Source organism: Euwallacea fornicatus, chromosome 6 (assembly GCF_040115645.1).
Source record: "Euwallacea fornicatus isolate EFF26 chromosome 6, ASM4011564v1, whole genome shotgun sequence".
NCBI lineage: Eukaryota > Metazoa > Arthropoda > Insecta > Coleoptera > Curculionidae > Euwallacea > Euwallacea fornicatus.
The window spans coordinates 3,458,447-3,475,752 of NC_089546.1; the positions used below are offsets into that span (position 1 = coordinate 3,458,447).

The 17,306-nt window shown below is 34.6% G+C and overlaps 2 protein-coding genes across 3 annotated transcripts in view; one reads left to right on the plus strand and one right to left on the minus strand.

Moving 5' to 3' along the window:
• Positions 1-17,306, plus strand: part of LOC136339798 (limbic system-associated membrane protein-like) — a 173,372-nt gene that overhangs the window by 15,872 nt on the left and 140,194 nt on the right. The gene's annotated exons all lie outside the window — the stretch shown is intronic.
• On the minus strand, positions 2,230-5,755 carry LOC136339800 (ankyrin repeat domain-containing protein 7-like). Of its 2 annotated transcripts, none has more exons than XM_066283299.1 (2): positions 5,212-5,755; positions 2,230-5,148 (listed from the first exon to the last, which is right to left on the minus strand). In XM_066283299.1, exons 1-2 carry the CDS (start codon positions 5,696-5,698, stop codon positions 4,988-4,990), a joined length of 648 nt encoding a protein of 215 aa, XP_066139396.1. In that variant the 5' UTR covers positions 5,699-5,755; the 3' UTR covers positions 2,230-4,987. The 2 variants fall into 2 exon arrangements, with proteins under 2 accessions (XP_066139396.1, XP_066139394.1); XM_066283297.1 differs by having other exon boundaries at positions 2,230-4,915; positions 4,975-5,755.

The window sequence follows — 17,306 nt, forward strand, 5'->3', positions numbered from 1 at the left end:
ACCACCGAACTGTCCCCGAAAACATGAGGATTTTCGTCCCACCAATAACGACAATTCTGCTTGTTAACAAAACCATTTAAATATAATGTGCACTCGTCGGAAAAAACCGATATTTTCAATATTAGTAATTAGTGCTGTCATGCTTTCACAAAGCTCAAATGGCAAAATCTTTGTAAAATGTGTCTATCGAAAAACGATGAATGGAATGTGTCCCATTTGATCAAAAACATTCCTTTATGTGCTTGTTAACAGAAAGAGAGGCCAAAAAAATCTGAGAGGTTCAGAAATTTATTGCATTTTTTTAATTAATTTTTCGAAAACGCTTTGAGAAATTGTGCTGCTTAAAACACCGGTATTTGGTACTTTTAATTGTTTTTAAAATCAGGTGCAATTCTGTGAGAGATACCATTTAAAATTTTTCAAGTGAAGGTAGCGCCATGGCAAGAGGTGACAAATAGGTTTACATAAATAATATCAAAAGTCGTACCCCTCGCAGTCTGGAAGACCACCTTACTCAGTACTTTCATATACAGGATGACCTATTTAAAACAATCCACCTGAAATATCTTGAATACAATTTTTTTCTTCAGACAACCCCGAGACACGTCAATTTTACTTTTAAGGGGGACATTTTTAGATCATAAATTCGTTGGTGTGGTCATCCTCCTACACGGAGTGACTCCCCCTTCAAGAATCTTTAATGACACAGAGGGGTCAAGTGGCACATCAAATCAAAGATATTTCAATTCTTTTTACAAATATGCTGAATTTTTTTTGCCCCGCCTTTAAATATTGTAAAACAACGGTGAAATAAATCTAAAAAAAATTACTTACTCTTAATAATAATAAACTCACCAATACAACAAAAATATTATGTTTATCATCGAATTCTTAAAAATGTCCCCCTTAAAAGTAAAATTGAGGTTGTGCAGATAAAAAAACTGCATTTAAGATATTTCAGGTGGACTGTTTTAAATGGGCCAATCTGTATATATTTGTTTTTAGGACATTTGTGATGGTAAGTTTTTAAATAAACAAACTGTATATATGTACACTAAATTTTATGTTAAAAACAGTTAATTTTCAATCTCCTTCGTCTGTCTCGCTCATTCCATAATTCGCACATTCACATTCCACATTTAATCCACAACCGCATGAAACAGACTGGTATTTTCAGTGATAAAAACAAAACAAGCAATGTGATATATTTCAAAGATTATCACGTGATGATTAGGTGTGTTCCTTTATTTGTCAGTGTCTTCTATAATTCAACGATAATTGCATAATTCTGGTATGTCTTCTGATGAAACGCAATGTGAATGTTCCCAAGTGACTACGCTGTTGAAGTGTTTGTGTATTCCAGTAGAAGTTCGATGCCTTTTTTGATTACCATACTACGTAGCGGAATGTAACAGCTGAAACCATCAGTGTCCTACACGTATATGTATCTGTGATGGACTTGTCCCAAACAGTGGCGTTATATTTTTTACCGGAAGGCGGCCATTTATTAGTGTCCCCGCGACGTGATTTTGATTTCGTCGCCATGAGTTAGTATTCAATTTTTTAAAAAGGGGCGTCAACACTGTAAAAACCAGCTTCATCCGATTCTTTTAAGTTATTGATCAATTTTTGAACTTTTTATTATGGAGTAAGCTAACAAAACCGAAACAGAACTGTTGTGTTGGTTGACATAAAAGTTATGCAAAAATGTTTGAACACGTTAACATTGATAAGAAGGCGGAAGGTTTGGTTTATTAGAAATTGACGGTGATTTTCTTCACCCCCTAGATAGGGGAAGAACCACCACCAAAATTTTAAATAACAAGGGGGATTGAGTGATACATCAAACTAAAAGTTTTTTATAGGGCTTTATGGTGATATCAAGATATCTTACTTTGAAACAACCGTTGACGAGTAAATGGTTTATTTCTGCATGAACACTGCTGGGAGACAGAAAGCGCAGAAATATCTAAATCGATTGTTCAAAATGCCGTCGGTTAACTTCCTGGCAATGTAACAAATTTGCGTCGAAACACGGCCGAGCCTTCTGAAGTATTTTTGGACTTATATACGAGGGACTGAAGTTTTGGGCCCTTTTTCTATTTTTCCAAATATCTAGGAAATCACGGAAAATATGGCAACGTTACAGCGATTTCCTTAATCAGCTCCACAAGGAGCCAGTTTAATCGAATTTAACCCAAGTTAGGCACACCCAAAAAAAACAACCTGTATACATAATTATATATATTTGCATAATTATATATACCGTTTCCGAATTGTCGGGAAAATTCGAAAATTTGGTAAATGTAAGGTCCCAAAGAAATAGATGCTGTACCGTAACCGATGTGAGTTTTGGAATTGGTGTTATGGGGCTCCGAGAGGGGCCACGTTTTGACGTGTTCTAATTTTAAAAACGTTTTCCGCAACTCTCGAAATAGGCCTTCGAAGTAACATGACTTTAAGCCTGAATAACTTGCTTATTTCAAACGAAATGCCCAAATTTTCTCGACGGCATCGTGTTTAGAATTCAAAAATCTATAATTTATGCTCATATTAGTCTAGTCCTAAATATAGTCATTTCCAAGCTCTTGGAAATGGCCTCTTTTGGCTCCTAAATATTTAAAAAATCACACTAGTGACGTCCAATGTTATTTTCACTTTCTACAAGACTATCGATGACTGCATTATTATTTTGTTTTCAAATTCGCACGTTAATTTAATATATCATTTGTTAGTATTATCTTTTTTTAAATTAATATGTCTGATCAATTAATTTTTAATCATTAAGTAAATAGGTCTCTTCTAGCAAGACTGCAACGGTGTTTTGATCGAAACGAAGGGCAATTTGAAAATTTGTTGTGAATACCTCATTTGCATAAAAATAAAATATTTTCCCGGAGTCTTGTGCATTTTTAGATTCAGAACAAGATCTCGTTAAGGAAATTGGGACATTCTATTTGAAATAATCAAATTATTGGGGATTGAAGTTGCGCCAGCATGTGATTATTAAAAACTTTTTAAAAATTAAAACACGTCCAAAAGTAACTTATTAGGTCTTTTTAAAGCCCTATAAGACCCATTCCGAAGCTCGTGGCATTCAGGGCACCGCACTGATTTCCGTAAGATTATGCAGTTATCAAAATTTTCTAATTTTCCCGAATTGCTCGAAAACGGTAAATTTTTAACATAAGGCCCTTTACATATACTGAACTTAAAATTTGAAGATAAATCTGAAAATGACTGTTAAGGGTGTTCCTTCGATAAATGAAACACGACAAAGACAATTTGTTTTATGTAAAAATGGACTGTATTAACTATGCACTTATCTCAAAAGAATGTAAGAATTTTGGTCTAAGTAACGAAGAATAGGAAGAATGCTTATTGGGCGGGTACACGATATGATGCGGATCACATCCCGTCACCGACGTAGCTTTCACCCGACCAGACCACAGGAAGAGCAGAAAAAGAGAGAGCGAAAATTGCTCCGATTATCCCTTAAGTACTAACCCCGAAGAATTCCAACCAGGGGCGCACCACCACCAAGAACCATTATAAGCTATGGCTACAACGAATCCCATAACTCGTGGCCATCTGGGGAATATCTATACTAATCGCTTTTCTGGGAATATTGCGGGTCCAACAAATTGACCATCAAAGCAATAGTCCCTATAGAGAAAGCTTCTTCGACTAGTAGCACATTCCCCAACCAAAGCGTATCCTTAGCTTTGGCCTGATGGGCCATGTGGTCTGGCACCCAGATGGTATTCTCCGAATAAGTATCGCAGTACATAGGCGTAACTTAAGGGAGTAAATGACAGTATACAATAAACCTAACATTAACAACAATAAAAAATAAATAGAAAACAAAAAACCAATAACTTAGAGTCCTTAACAATGACAAAAACATTCAAGAGTTCCATTAAACAACTTAAATTGGTGCTCTCACGCTTTTATGACGGACCCTGTAAATTTGAAAATAATTTTACAATACGCACCTCTTAACGACCAAAAACTTTGATAAGAAACATTTTCTTCTGAAACGCAAATTTAGTGATATATTGCATCTTGACGCACTATTAAGCAACTTTATAAAGAAAGACAAACTAACGACTATACTACTACTACTGCACCCCTGCTTTTTTACAGGGTGTTCCTTTTAAAGCTGTGATTGAAGATTAGTCAAAGAAAGTTTTAAATAAAGGTTGTCCGGTAAAGAGGAGGACATGTCATGAAAATAGTGACTTTTAGCCAAAACGTCACTTCAAGGTTACTTCAAGGACAACTTCTTATTCAAATGACAACACAAGATTTTAAACCAATTTGAAAATTTAAAAAAATAGTATTTTTTTTCATAGAAATACTTTTTTTGATTAGATAGAAGGATTGTTATGAGTTTTAAACAGAATATGCGTGGTAAAACTTTTTTAGAAAAGAAAATGCAATAATTTCGATTACCTCAAGGATTGGAGAAAAGTCAAGGATAACTCTGCAGCAAAACGTCTAATAAAAAAATTGTTTAAATGAAAAATATTCATTTTTTAAGGGTCTATAAATGTCTATAAAAAAGTACGGGGTTTTCATTTGAAAAAGAAGTTGTCCTTGAAATGACCTTGAAATGACGAAAAGTCACTTTCTACATGACATGTCCCCCTCTTTACTGGATAACTTTGATTTGAAATTTTTTTTCATACAACGTATCGTTTCTTACTAATCGTCCAACATGGCTTTAAATGGGCTACCATGTATATCTTGACTTACTTTTTTTCTACTGTGAGTTTTTTTTCTCAAATTCCGAGAGATATGACAGTCCAAAATAGGAATATCCAACAATAGACCATCCGGTGGCAGTGGTAGTAGTAACCTTGTTCGACATTGCTTCGTCTCTACCCGGCTCTGTCAGGTTGCCCGTCTTCATCTTATTAAAAACTCCAATACTTAAAACTAAAGTTATGAACTACTAAATCTTCAACGTACCTAATAATGGAGACTATTCCATTGGTCTTTGTTTTTCTCGCATTTCACATAGTTTACCATCTTCGATGAACTTATTAAATGCGTCTTCTAGCTCTTTATTTAGTTTGGAAATTGCTGTGTTGCCATATACATCTGTTGCCTCTAGGTCAGCACCCATGCCAAAAAGGAATGCAGCTATTGAAATATTATTAAAGTAGAAGGCGATATGCAGAGGTGTATCGTCGTAGTGGTTTTTACTTTCCAGATTGGCTCCATAATGTAGTAAAAGTTCGACTATTTTGAGAAAATCGTTCTCTTTTGATTCGGATCCGCCCTTACCCCTTGCTGATGCTGCACTATGTAAAGGTTTCCATTCTTTCTCATTTCCTAATTCGGTATTAGCTCCATAATGTAGTAGAATCTTAGCGGCTTCAACGTTTCCATGAAACGCAGCACAATGTAAAGCAGTAAAACCGCCATTGTCTTGAATATCAATAATAGTAATGTCGTGTTCCAAAAGCACTTTCATAATATCCGTTTTATTTGTTTCAGCCGCAAAATGTAAACAAGTTTTCCCGCTATAAATTGAATCATTTTTGGTATCTACGACTTTGATATCTATACCTTGGGCTAGTAAATTTATCACGTCATCAAGCCGTCCTTCTAGGCAACTCTTATGTAACTTGTTTAGTCCATCTTTCCTGGTATTACTGCCCTCGTTCTGAACTTCATTTTCGTTATTCATTTTTCATTAATTTACTAACACGTTTGACTGGACTTCGTTTGCAACTCACAGTTTGTTGTGCACTGATAGTTGTTTAACAGTTTTATTTTATAAAAATATGATAAGATAAATAATGTTTTTAGATAATATTTGAGTCACCTTTCAGGTTCTATTAAATATTATGTTTATTATTGTTGTTGATGATAATTTTCAAATATCGACATTACAATAACTTTAATAACTTATTTTAAAATAGTTAAAGAAAATAGAACTCATAAGTTATTAATTTACGACAATTATTACATTATATTTTGTATGATTTAGCAAATCGTATTTTGTGGATTTTAAGCTTTTTGTCATAGTCTATATGTACAGATTGTCCCGAGATTTAATTTGCATAAGTTTAACAGCATATTCTACGATCAGAACAAAGAAGACACCCCCATATAAACATGCCATAAACAACTCGTTCTTAAAGTGCTTCAACGCGTGAAAGTTTTTTTTATGGGCCCCATGGTAGTCGAGGCATTCATACTTCGAATTTGGATTATAGCTCAATTTTGAGTATCTACATAGTTATGAATCATGAATAATATATTTGTATAGAAACTGATTGGGAACATCTACAGGGAGTTTTTTCCTCTATAGATCATGTCATATTTCACCCTCCAAACTTTTTGTGTCGTGTCGCTGGTTGCTTCTTGCTGAATGGCCGAATTTCCTGTTCAGTTTAGAATTTTTTTTTTCTGCTATATTATTTCCGTATCTGTCATTATTTTTCAATTATTTGCAGAAGAATTTAAAAAACCATTCCACTTTTAAGGAAAGCATTTTGTAGTCACAGCGCATGCATTTCTTATCGAAAAACCGTATGAATTGTTATATAAATATTTTTTTAAATAACTAGAAATTACTGAGGCCAGAAAAAAGTAAAAAGTGCAAAAAGTTCCAAGGCGACCAGAATTCACATTTTTAAGAAAAAAAATGAGGTAAAAGGATGCATGAGCGTAGAAAAAATAACATCCGGTACATTCTTGCAATCATTTGATATATTTAATGATGCAGGAAGTGCAAATGATAGTTTTTTGACATGTTTCGAAGTTCCAGAAATTCTTGCAGATGGATCTAGCTGTTGCTAAAATATGGTACTTTAACTGAGGCTAGATGCTTGTTTACATTTCTCGTTGGATTTTTCTAATGGCGTAATACATCTTAGGTTTTCAAACGGAAAAACTGGTATATTAATACAAAGTATAGGAAAACAATTACGATCCAAATGTTGTAAAAATGTACCAAAAAAGAGTAATCCTATATTATATTTCCGATGGTAGTAAATTGCACCGCAAATGTAAAATTTATGACGGGCCTAACTATGACTGATGTGGAACCCACAGAGCAATCCGGTGTCTTTTATAATAGTCCGGGTTAAGTTTATAATTGATTAAGCAGACCTAGTATTAGACCGGGCGATTATGACCAAAAATATGTCAATTTCGCTCTACCAAAATTCCGCCGTTACTAATGATAGAAGTTGATTCTGTTTCAGTAGAATGACGGGCATAGTACCCGATAGCCTACCCGCATAGTTGGTGCTCTTTGAGATGTTAAACCTTTTGCTGGATTATATCTGTGAACTATATTGTATATTCTTGGTTGATTGGTATTAATGTCCTTCTGGTTTTAAGTTCTCCAGGCTTCAATTCATTCTTCAAATGTATCCATGTGATAGAGCAATAAAAGCTTATACCAAGAAATGTGGCTGAGGGATGAATCAAGGCATCTATAAAGACGCCGCCTACGACTGAATTGCGTTTGCACAAGTAATTATTTCAAATATACACTTATTTATAATATTTTTAAAGTAAAATAAAAATTATGTTATTTTAAGATGGAAAGTTTTTATAAACATGTGTCCTAGCTCGTTCGGTTTTCAAGATATGGAGCATCAAAGTTGAAAAAATAAATTACATATTCTTTGATCTCCTTCGATCTTTTCCAGCTAATTTTACGAAATTTAGTATCCGGGGATTTTTCGGGATGAGATCGTCAAATTTATTAACGATTTAGTTGTGTCTTCTAGAGGAAGCCACAAGCGACCATTAAGACATTTTAAATTTTTGTCCGACATGTTCTTGAAAGAAAACAAATGAAAAAGGGAAGCTTAAAAAAAAAGAAGTTTAAGTAAACTGACCCTCATAAATTTAACCTGTGAGTTTGAAGAAAATTACTGAAATTGTTTGTTATTTTTTTTACAACTTTAAACTTAAATTGTGACGAAGACGCTGTTTTTGAAGACAATTATTGTAATTATTTGCTTTCAAATAAAAAGTAAACTGTGCTAATTTAGAATTAACTGATATACATTTTACATTCGGGCTTGCTAATGGCCATGCGTATGAGAGGAACGGATTGTATGAAGAACGATATACGAATCGAACAATTCTCGCCTAAAAAATACTTTGAATGATCCTCATTCGTTTAAGTAAAACAAGAGCTTTTAAGAGATCCAACTATCTTTCTAAAATGTATCGAACGGTACGAACATTCGAGATTGAGAAAGCAGTTTTCAATCAAGTTGGGCAACATCCGGAAACAAGCACCAGAAAAGTAGCGTCGATGCTGAATACATATTTACCACTTTCTGGTATGGGAAATTCTCACTGACAATATGCTATTTGGATAGCATATTCAAAAAAGGGCAACCTCTTGTCCCTCGTGACTTCCCGTTTCGTATTAACTTTTGTGTGTAGTTTTGTCAAAAACTTCTTCAAAATCGTTTATTTGGCACTAAAATCTCGTTTCTTGATTAAACAAATTGGAGCCTGTTCAATCTGCAAACATCTGGGCTGGACTCGTTGGGGACTACGAACGTTTGTTAGGTCCATTCTTCCTTCCTGCAAGACTCAATAGTAAAAATGATTTTCGGTTTCTACAAGAAGATCTCTCGGTTTTACTTGAAGATGTGCCGATTGTGCTTAGAAGGGAAATGTGGCTCTTACATGACGGTGCACCGGCACATTTTATCGTTCGAGCACGAGAATTTTTGGCCGCTTAGATCACCATATCTTAACAGTTTGGATTTTCTTCTGGGACATTTACAGACTTTAATGTGCCAATTACCCATTCAAATCATATCTCAGAAATCGGATAATACAATGATGTCAAACGATTCGAATAATTCCTAGAATTTTTCAGAGAGTTCGCGATTCAATGAGAATGAGGTTGAATGCACGCATAGCGCAAGGAGGAAACCATTTACAACAACAATTTTTATTATTTATCGAGCCATATACGGTGAAATTCTAAAAAAATATATCATTATGTTATCATTTCAAAAAATTTCACACTATTTCGACTAAAAATGGATACTGTTAAATTTTTGAAGTGTTTTTTCCTTGCTTCTGTGGATAAAAAGTGAGTTAGTAGGTTTTTTTAGCACTAGAGCTGGACACATGATTATAAGAGCTTCCTAACTTAAAATTACTTTGAAAAATCACCATGTGAAATATCGGCCACTTCTTCAATAACACCCTGTACAGTATAATAATGTATGTTATTATACTGGCCGTTGTTAATTAATAAACGTCAATTAATAGAATCCCACATGAGGACATGCGAAATCCAATATTTCCTCCTATTTACTGTAATTTTTTCACCATCTATTTTCTTTCATCCCCGCTCCGACCGACCGACATTCGGGGCCGTTCATCTTAATTTTAAGTTCTCGCGTTGGTTGGTGTTAATCAATAAGAACTGGCAGGTGGATGTAATAAATGATTGTATGTACCTGTGTTGAGGGGAACTACATAAATTCCGACGTTCCGGAGAATAAGGGCGACATTTTGATTTACCATTTGGAGAATGCTATTAGTTTTCCTTCATCTAACAGGACAGCTGGGAAACCGGAAAAGATTGATTTTACTACAAGTGGCAATGTTGCTTTTTTAAGAGTCATAAAGTTTGCTAAATGCTGAGTTCATGGTGAGTAATGATGCTCTTAGATACGTGGACGATAAATCATTATAGAGCCATGAACGTTCATCGAGATCGTACGAGTTTCAACCAGAATTCCAGATTACAAATATTATGTAGAGCAACCGATCATGGGGAAAGTGCAAATAAACATGTGCAATATGTAAAAAACATCAAGATAAACATGAAAAAGGACTCAACATGAGAGATTATTCGCTCAGAATAGCGGAGAGTAAAAGTGGTTTTGTGGAAGATAAATGGGTGAGAAGAGAGAATGTTGGCTGGCATTCATTTCCCACATTTTGAGGGTTGTGTTGATTAGTCCATAAGTTCGAATTTTTTAACTTGTACCAAATTCGTTAAATGTACTTTCTCCAAACGTTACGGTTCGTTTGGATTAAATCAGATTTGAGCTTTAGAGCTTTTTCGAAAGGAAGGATCCAGTCATCTTTGAGATTAATTGAATTTCCTCAATTTAGTAGATTTGTTATTTTGTGACATTTTTACCGTTTCATGCAATGTCTCGTTCAGGTTTACATGAGCATCTGAAATCTGAAAAAATATTCACTTGTGACATTATTATAATGTGAATGATCGCCCTGTATATGTTGATTTTATGGCAACAAATACGGAATTGGGACGGGCTAAACTTGTTTTTTGAATGCATTTTACCTGACATTATATCAAATTTCTTCCATAATTTTGCCATAATGTATTGTTTTCTTCTCTTACGTTAATTGAGTTCTTACGAGAAAAAATGAAGCAAATTATCAGTTTTAGTTGTAGTTTTGGTAGAAAGAATTCTATAAAAACATTTAGAAGCAAAAGGTCAGTAATATATTATTCTTTTATCTTAATTTAGCTTCAAAATTAGTTTAGTTTCTAGGCGCAGAACGGAAGAAAGCAAATACTAACAGTACTTTAGATTTCATTTCTGTAAGAAGCACCTGCCTCATTTCTCCATTTCTAGCTAATGAAAACTAAGTAGTCGAGGTGTCTGAATCCCATTTCTGTTTACTTCTCTTTGAAGTTTATAGATTTTTCAATGAAGATATGATGAAAATATTTCTTGTTTCCCTCTTCTACTTTTTTTATCAAATGGAGTGCTCAGTTTGACACATTTTGATCAATATCAAGAAAATAAAGGTACTTTTAAATTAACGCGCTCTCATCATTTCTCTTTCAATGTGAGGTCCTTACCCGAACAAACCGAAGAACTAAAGACAACAAATATTTTATATACTATTAGTTCTTGTTTCTTGATTTTCATGTCTCTTAGATTAAAGGTTCTTCTATTAAATTTCCTTTCGATGTATTTACATTTCTAAGATATTTCGAAAGATGCAATATTGCTAATTCTATGGAAAAGCAGCACGAAATTTATGAAATATTAAGTCAACCACTCCATAGTATTTTTAATTTGTATTTTTCCGCACCGTTTCGAAAATGTTGCGAAAAATACACCTTCAGAGTTTTCTCTTTAAGGAGTTCTAATCGTTATGAAAAGCAATTTTTGGGGGTATCTCTGTAAAAACTTTTTCTAGTGTTTTAATCTGTCTTTCAAAATATTTCGACGTTATTTCGGGATCTCCTGTTTTGTTCCCAACCCTAGTGTCTTGGTTCTAACAGAATGTCTAATTGATGTTGACAACAAAATCTTCAAGAAAGAATGAAGAATAAGACCCTCAATAAACTTCAAGTTGAAAAAGTCAACTCATAGGAATTGAACAAAGCGTAAGAAATATTATTTGTTGTCCAGTTCTACTCCATGTAACATCCGGTCAATCTTATTAACCACCGGGTCGTATTATTAACCGTAATAACTTTGACAATGATCGTTTGTATCGTTGCAGTCTATATTTTCCGCAGAATTTTGAAAGTGAAGAAGTCTAGACAATCGAAAAATGGACCGATCATCCAAATTCAGTTAGAAGAGCATATATCTGGACATATGATCTTTTTCAAGCTTAAAGCAGGGGGAGATATATGGCGGAACAATATCACATGGAAGTCACAAAATCCAAAATGATGTAATGATGAGATGTAATGAACAGCTATTCATAATTTGTAACAAATTACTTTGCATTCACTGAACCACGTGGTTTTCGGTTAATTTTCGTTTGCATTCTAGTAGTCATATTACTGGTGCGAAACTAAGTTTCCGCGTTTCACATATGGATGGCGCTAACGACACGTGTAATTGACATACATGGCGGAAACCGTGTTTTGTTTATAGCTTGAGCAGTTCTTAAGAATAACCGGTTGTAATACCTACACACATCACAACGCAAATATATCTTTTTTAAGAACGAAAACGTCGAGTTTCGTGCCGAATAAACAGCATTTGCGGGAAGTTTTGCTTTTCTGCTTTGACTCGAAAAAAACTTGCAGCTGAAGCACGTCATTTGCTTGAGAAGATCTACGCTGAACATGCACCATCGAAAACCACCTGTGAACATTGGTTTAAACGCTTCAGAAGTGGCGGTTTTAACACTGAGAACAAGAAGCGCTCCGGAAGACCAAAAATAATTGAAGACGCCAATCTGCAAGTGTTATTGGATAAAGACGATACGCAAACACAACATCAACTTGCAGAAGCATTAAATGCGACTCGCCAAGGTATTTTCAAACGTTCGCATGCTATGGGAAAAATTCAGAAAGATGGAAAATGGGTGCCGCATGAGTTGACTGAGAGACAGATGGAAAATCGGAGAACCACTTTCGAAATTTCGCTTTTACGGCATAAAAGAAAGAGCTTCCTGCACCGAATTGTTACTGGAGATGAAAAGTGGAAATATTTTGAGAACCCTAAGCGCGAAAAATCGTGGCTTTCACCTGTCGAAGCATCGACATCGACGGCACGACCAAATCGCTTCAGAAAGAAGACAATGGTCTACGTTTGGTGGGACAAGAAAGAAATCGTGTTCCGTGAGCTGCTCAAACTGGGAGAAAGTGTCAATGGGCATTGCTACCAACAGCAACTAATCAATCTGAACCGTGCATTGCTCAAAAAACGGCCCGAATGGAACACGAGACACGAACGAATGATATTGCAGCACGACATCGCTCCAAGCCATTGCACTTCCATCATCCAGGACGCTATCAAAACGCTGAAATTGGGTCTGCTACCGCACCCGCCAGATTCGCCAGACCTGGCCCTTTCCGATTTTTACTTGTTCCGATCGATGGCCTATGGCTTGGCAGGGCTACACTTGGGCAATTTCGAGGAAGTGCAAAATTGTTTGGACGAATGGTTTCGTTTCAAAGACGCGCCATTTTATCGTTGAAGTATTTACGTATTGCCAGAGAAATGGCAAAAATATGAAGATGAAGAGGGACAATACTTTGAATAAATCATTTTTTGGGTTTCTCTTCAAATTTTCCACTTTTCATCCATTAGAAAAACCCCGAAACTTAGTTGCGCACTTATATTTGTCAAACAATATGTTGTTAAAATAAATTAATTTTGAAAACAATTTAATCGTAGCAACTTTTTAATTAGGGATAAATAAAAAAGGCACAGGCTTTGTTTAAGCAATTATAAACTTATCAATCTTATGTGAAGTACTTCTACGAAATACTACAAAAACATTAATGTAATGTATATTATAATTTATCTTGATTGAGGAATAAAAACAATAATTTGTTCCTAAGATCCCGAACTTATCGTATGCTCTCAAAAGGTTAATTAAAAAAGTCAATTAATTTTAGGTACAAAGGATACGATAACAAAAGCTGCTAGAGGGTGTCCTTTCAGACATTGTTACCCTCAGATTACAGGGTCTTGCAAGTGACTGAAACAAAAAAGAATGGCATACTAGTCTCAGCGGCAACACTCGATAATGATTTGATACTGACGAAGCTAAGAACTCGAAGGCATGAAAAGCTCATTTAACCCAGTTTTGGTACAGATTCTAGTTTAACTCAATTCCACCGCCCATTTCTCTTTAAAACGATGTTTATCTGTTTTAATTTTATTGTGATCATTTTAAGTAAGCTTAATGGTCGCCTTGGTGGAATTTATCTTTTATGACGTAGTTATTAATAGAAGGAACGTTAAATTCACAGTAGCGGAGCAGGAATTGCAGTAACTCCTAATAAAATTAGAGGTGCGCTCACAGGAAAATAAATTTCCCTATATTATCTGTGAAGTACACACAGAGAGAGAACTAAATTTACACAAACTAGCGGAGAATGTAAATTCAAAACAGCACTAATTTGAAACCGATTCGTTAATTAATTAATGAAAATAAATCTACGTCTCTGGAAGATGTAAGTGATACGTGAATTAGTCTCTGCTTAACTACTTCCACTTATTTATTACACCTAATAAAAGTGCAAGCTATTACAATAATTTGTGTCTTACAAAAAGAAGCAGATGGGGCGTTTTGGAATGAACTAAAGCCTCAGGTGCATGCACAAGTGTTTGCATTAAGCTTTTGAAGACTGGAAATATGTTGTGTTTTAAGTAAACACGTGGCAAGACCTCTCAGGAGTTATTGCCATTTGGTTTTGTCTGTTTGTGTAAGGAATTTAAATTGCTATGCTTAAGACGATTGCCTATATGACTTCCCGTGCTAAAAGCAAATTTGAAACGTATTTAGCCGGTGTCTGCTTTCCGTCGGAACGCCTTGATAGGAAACATATTGACTTAAAGCAAAAATTGATGAGAAATCGATAAAATGTCAGTAATTACTGATATTTAAATTGGAAAATGACTTAAAAGTTCTGCGATCATTGCACGAGTTGAAATTGTAATTTTAAAATTGTCGTATTGCAAATCACAAAGAAGTGAGAACGGCATCTGTGGTACTTAAAAGTGTTGATTAAATACAAATGTTTGGACTTTTTTGTTCTCAATTAAAAAAAGTGCTTTATGCGAAAGGTGTAACGTCTCATTTAACTAATCGAACAAAACATATTTGGAACATACACGGAGTCTCAGTAAACCGTGCTACATCCACCTTATGGCATTTTAAACAGAACACCCAGTATACAGTTATTTTATTTGATGAGGTTCTTACGTCTGATTTAAAAGTTTAGAATATTTATTCCTCGTCCAGTAGACAAAGAACGAATTGCGCATTAAAAATGAAAAAAGTTTGTCTAACTTAGTGTTAAATATGTTTTATTCGTTCGAAACGTTTAATTTAAGTTTTATGTTATTTTATTGCGTTATTCATTATTTCATCTGTCGCCTTATAAATGTTTTTCATTTCCTTCAATGAAAAATTTAACAAACATTACTACAGCAGACGCTCGACAACGTAAGCTAACTAAGTGTAGTTCACGTTATCGAAATGTTTACATTAGCGAACGTCATTTAAATAATAAACGATTTATTAAAGACATGTTTAATAGATATATAACATATCTGCAATATTAATCCGCTTAAATTGGCGTTTAACGTTGTTTTCCAATGCCTGAGCCCGTAATTTTCGAAGAACTAAATTATTCGTGAACGATACTTCATTCTTTCAGCCCAATCTAAAGCAAAAACTTGTATAGCTTGGACATTACTCATTATATTTCTAACTCCATTGGGAACGTCCTTGTCGTCCACACTGTCCATATCTTGCTCATTATTAACATCGTTCGTCTGCTTATCTTCGCTCCATAAATTAGTATCAGCTGGAGTGCAAACAGTGTTGGGATTCACTCTTTTTATTAAATCAAGAACATTCAATAATACACCGACAAGAACAACAGTATTGCATCGCAATAGTTCCCTAATTACGTTTAAGGGAAAATCATCTATCGTTTTGATCATTGGTATAAAGGAGGTTGTTCCACTATTTTTTAATAGTTTACTGATTAATTGCGATCCACACCATATGCAAATTTAAAGCAGCCTCTCGTAATGTTACCTCTTTCAAAGCCTCAGATATGTTTTCATGATTCTTTGGTAAGATAGACGAAAGTAGAAATTTTCGAGAGTATAGTTTGGTGACACTTTTGACGTTCTTCTCCATGAGTTGAATTAATGGAGTTGCGTTGGGCGGCATGTATATGACAAAAAATGATCAATCGTCGCTTCTCAGTTGTTGCTCTGGGGGATGGCTTGGTGCATTATCTAGTAGTAACAACGCTTTTACTGGAAGCTTCGGTTTTTTTACAGATTCGACTTGCGAATTAAATATTTCTCAAACTATGAACATGTAGAACATTTGTGATTACAAATTCATCGTCATACCTCAGACACAACGCACTTGTGGAACTATTTCTGGAATATGCTGCTGGTCATTTAAGCGGTTTTTCAAGAGTCATAATCAACGGGGATTTTCAAATTTTTAAATGAAATTGGATTTTTTTGCTCTTTCTATTGTTTTGCGTGTCGTCGAGAATTGTTTACGTCATGAATCGTACACATTGTTTACATTATCGCGCATTCCGCTTTATCCAATAGTACAAATTTTGTATTTACATTAACACAATATTTTGGTTATCAGGTGTTTACGTTATCGAGCGTCTGTTGTATTTATATGAATTTAATTTAGTAATAATTAAAAATTAACAGCGAAGAATCTGTTCAAAATTACTTAAATTTTTTTCTTACACATAAATGCGTATTGATAGTTAATTGAACAATTAAACGTCATTTTTTCATAATGGTGTATTTGTCATTGATGCGATTCCATAAATCTTCCTTAGTTTCAAAGGGTGCCGAATATATAAATTCTTTTAAAGTCCCCCAGAGAAAAAAGGGCACATTTATTTCAATCTGGTGATCCCGGTGGCCAGTGTTGGGGCCAGTTATTTCCAGAACCTATCTATTCATCGATTTGAAAATTGTTAGTTTAAAAGTTCCTGAACATTCATACTCTATCCATACATTTCGTGGAGTTTCTATAAAATAAAACTAAAGGAAAATTTTCCAGTAGCTCAGGAAGAGAAAGACTTTATTTTTAGGAATAACAAATAAGTTGTGCCATTCAAGCGGTTTGGTGAAATAACTAGAACAGTCCAATATTGCGAATCAATACCTGAACACATATTGGAACTCCTTTGGGTAATGATGGGTGAATGTGTCATGTGGGTTATGATTGAAATATCCATGTTCGGGAAATTTGTCATTTCTCTCGGTGGCAAGTAGGCTTCATCCATGAAAAGAATACTCCTGCAAAAATCAATGTTGTGATCTAGCATGAAATTGCAAAAAAAAATCAAGTTTTGTCTAAGTCAAGCCTTAAGTTTCGAGGAAAGAGTTCTGGAAATTTTAAAAAATTATATCGATGCGGCAGGTTACGTCGTATAACGCGATGGACCGTGGGCTGTGGTCTATTAAACTGCCCAAATATTCTTTAGGCACTGGTTCGACGCATGTTTTCGATGTAGTTGAAAAACTTAAAAATGAAGTTGTACAAAAAATGAATATGTAAAATAAAAATTTTCCGACAATCCTTTCTAGCAAGCAGCATGATGAACAAGAATAAGATGTACAAGGGGTTTTGTTAAATCGAAATACAAACTGATAGGCCTTAAATATAAACTATGTTAAGGTGAAAAACATCTTTTTTTTTAATGACCCAGCCCTTCTTAAGCAAGTCACTTAATTTTTTTACCAACTAAAGATATCAAGAAAGGAAATACATTTGCAAAATTTGGGTGTTTTGTGTTAAGGCATTCCTGAATAACAGAGATTTTTTTGAGTTTTCTG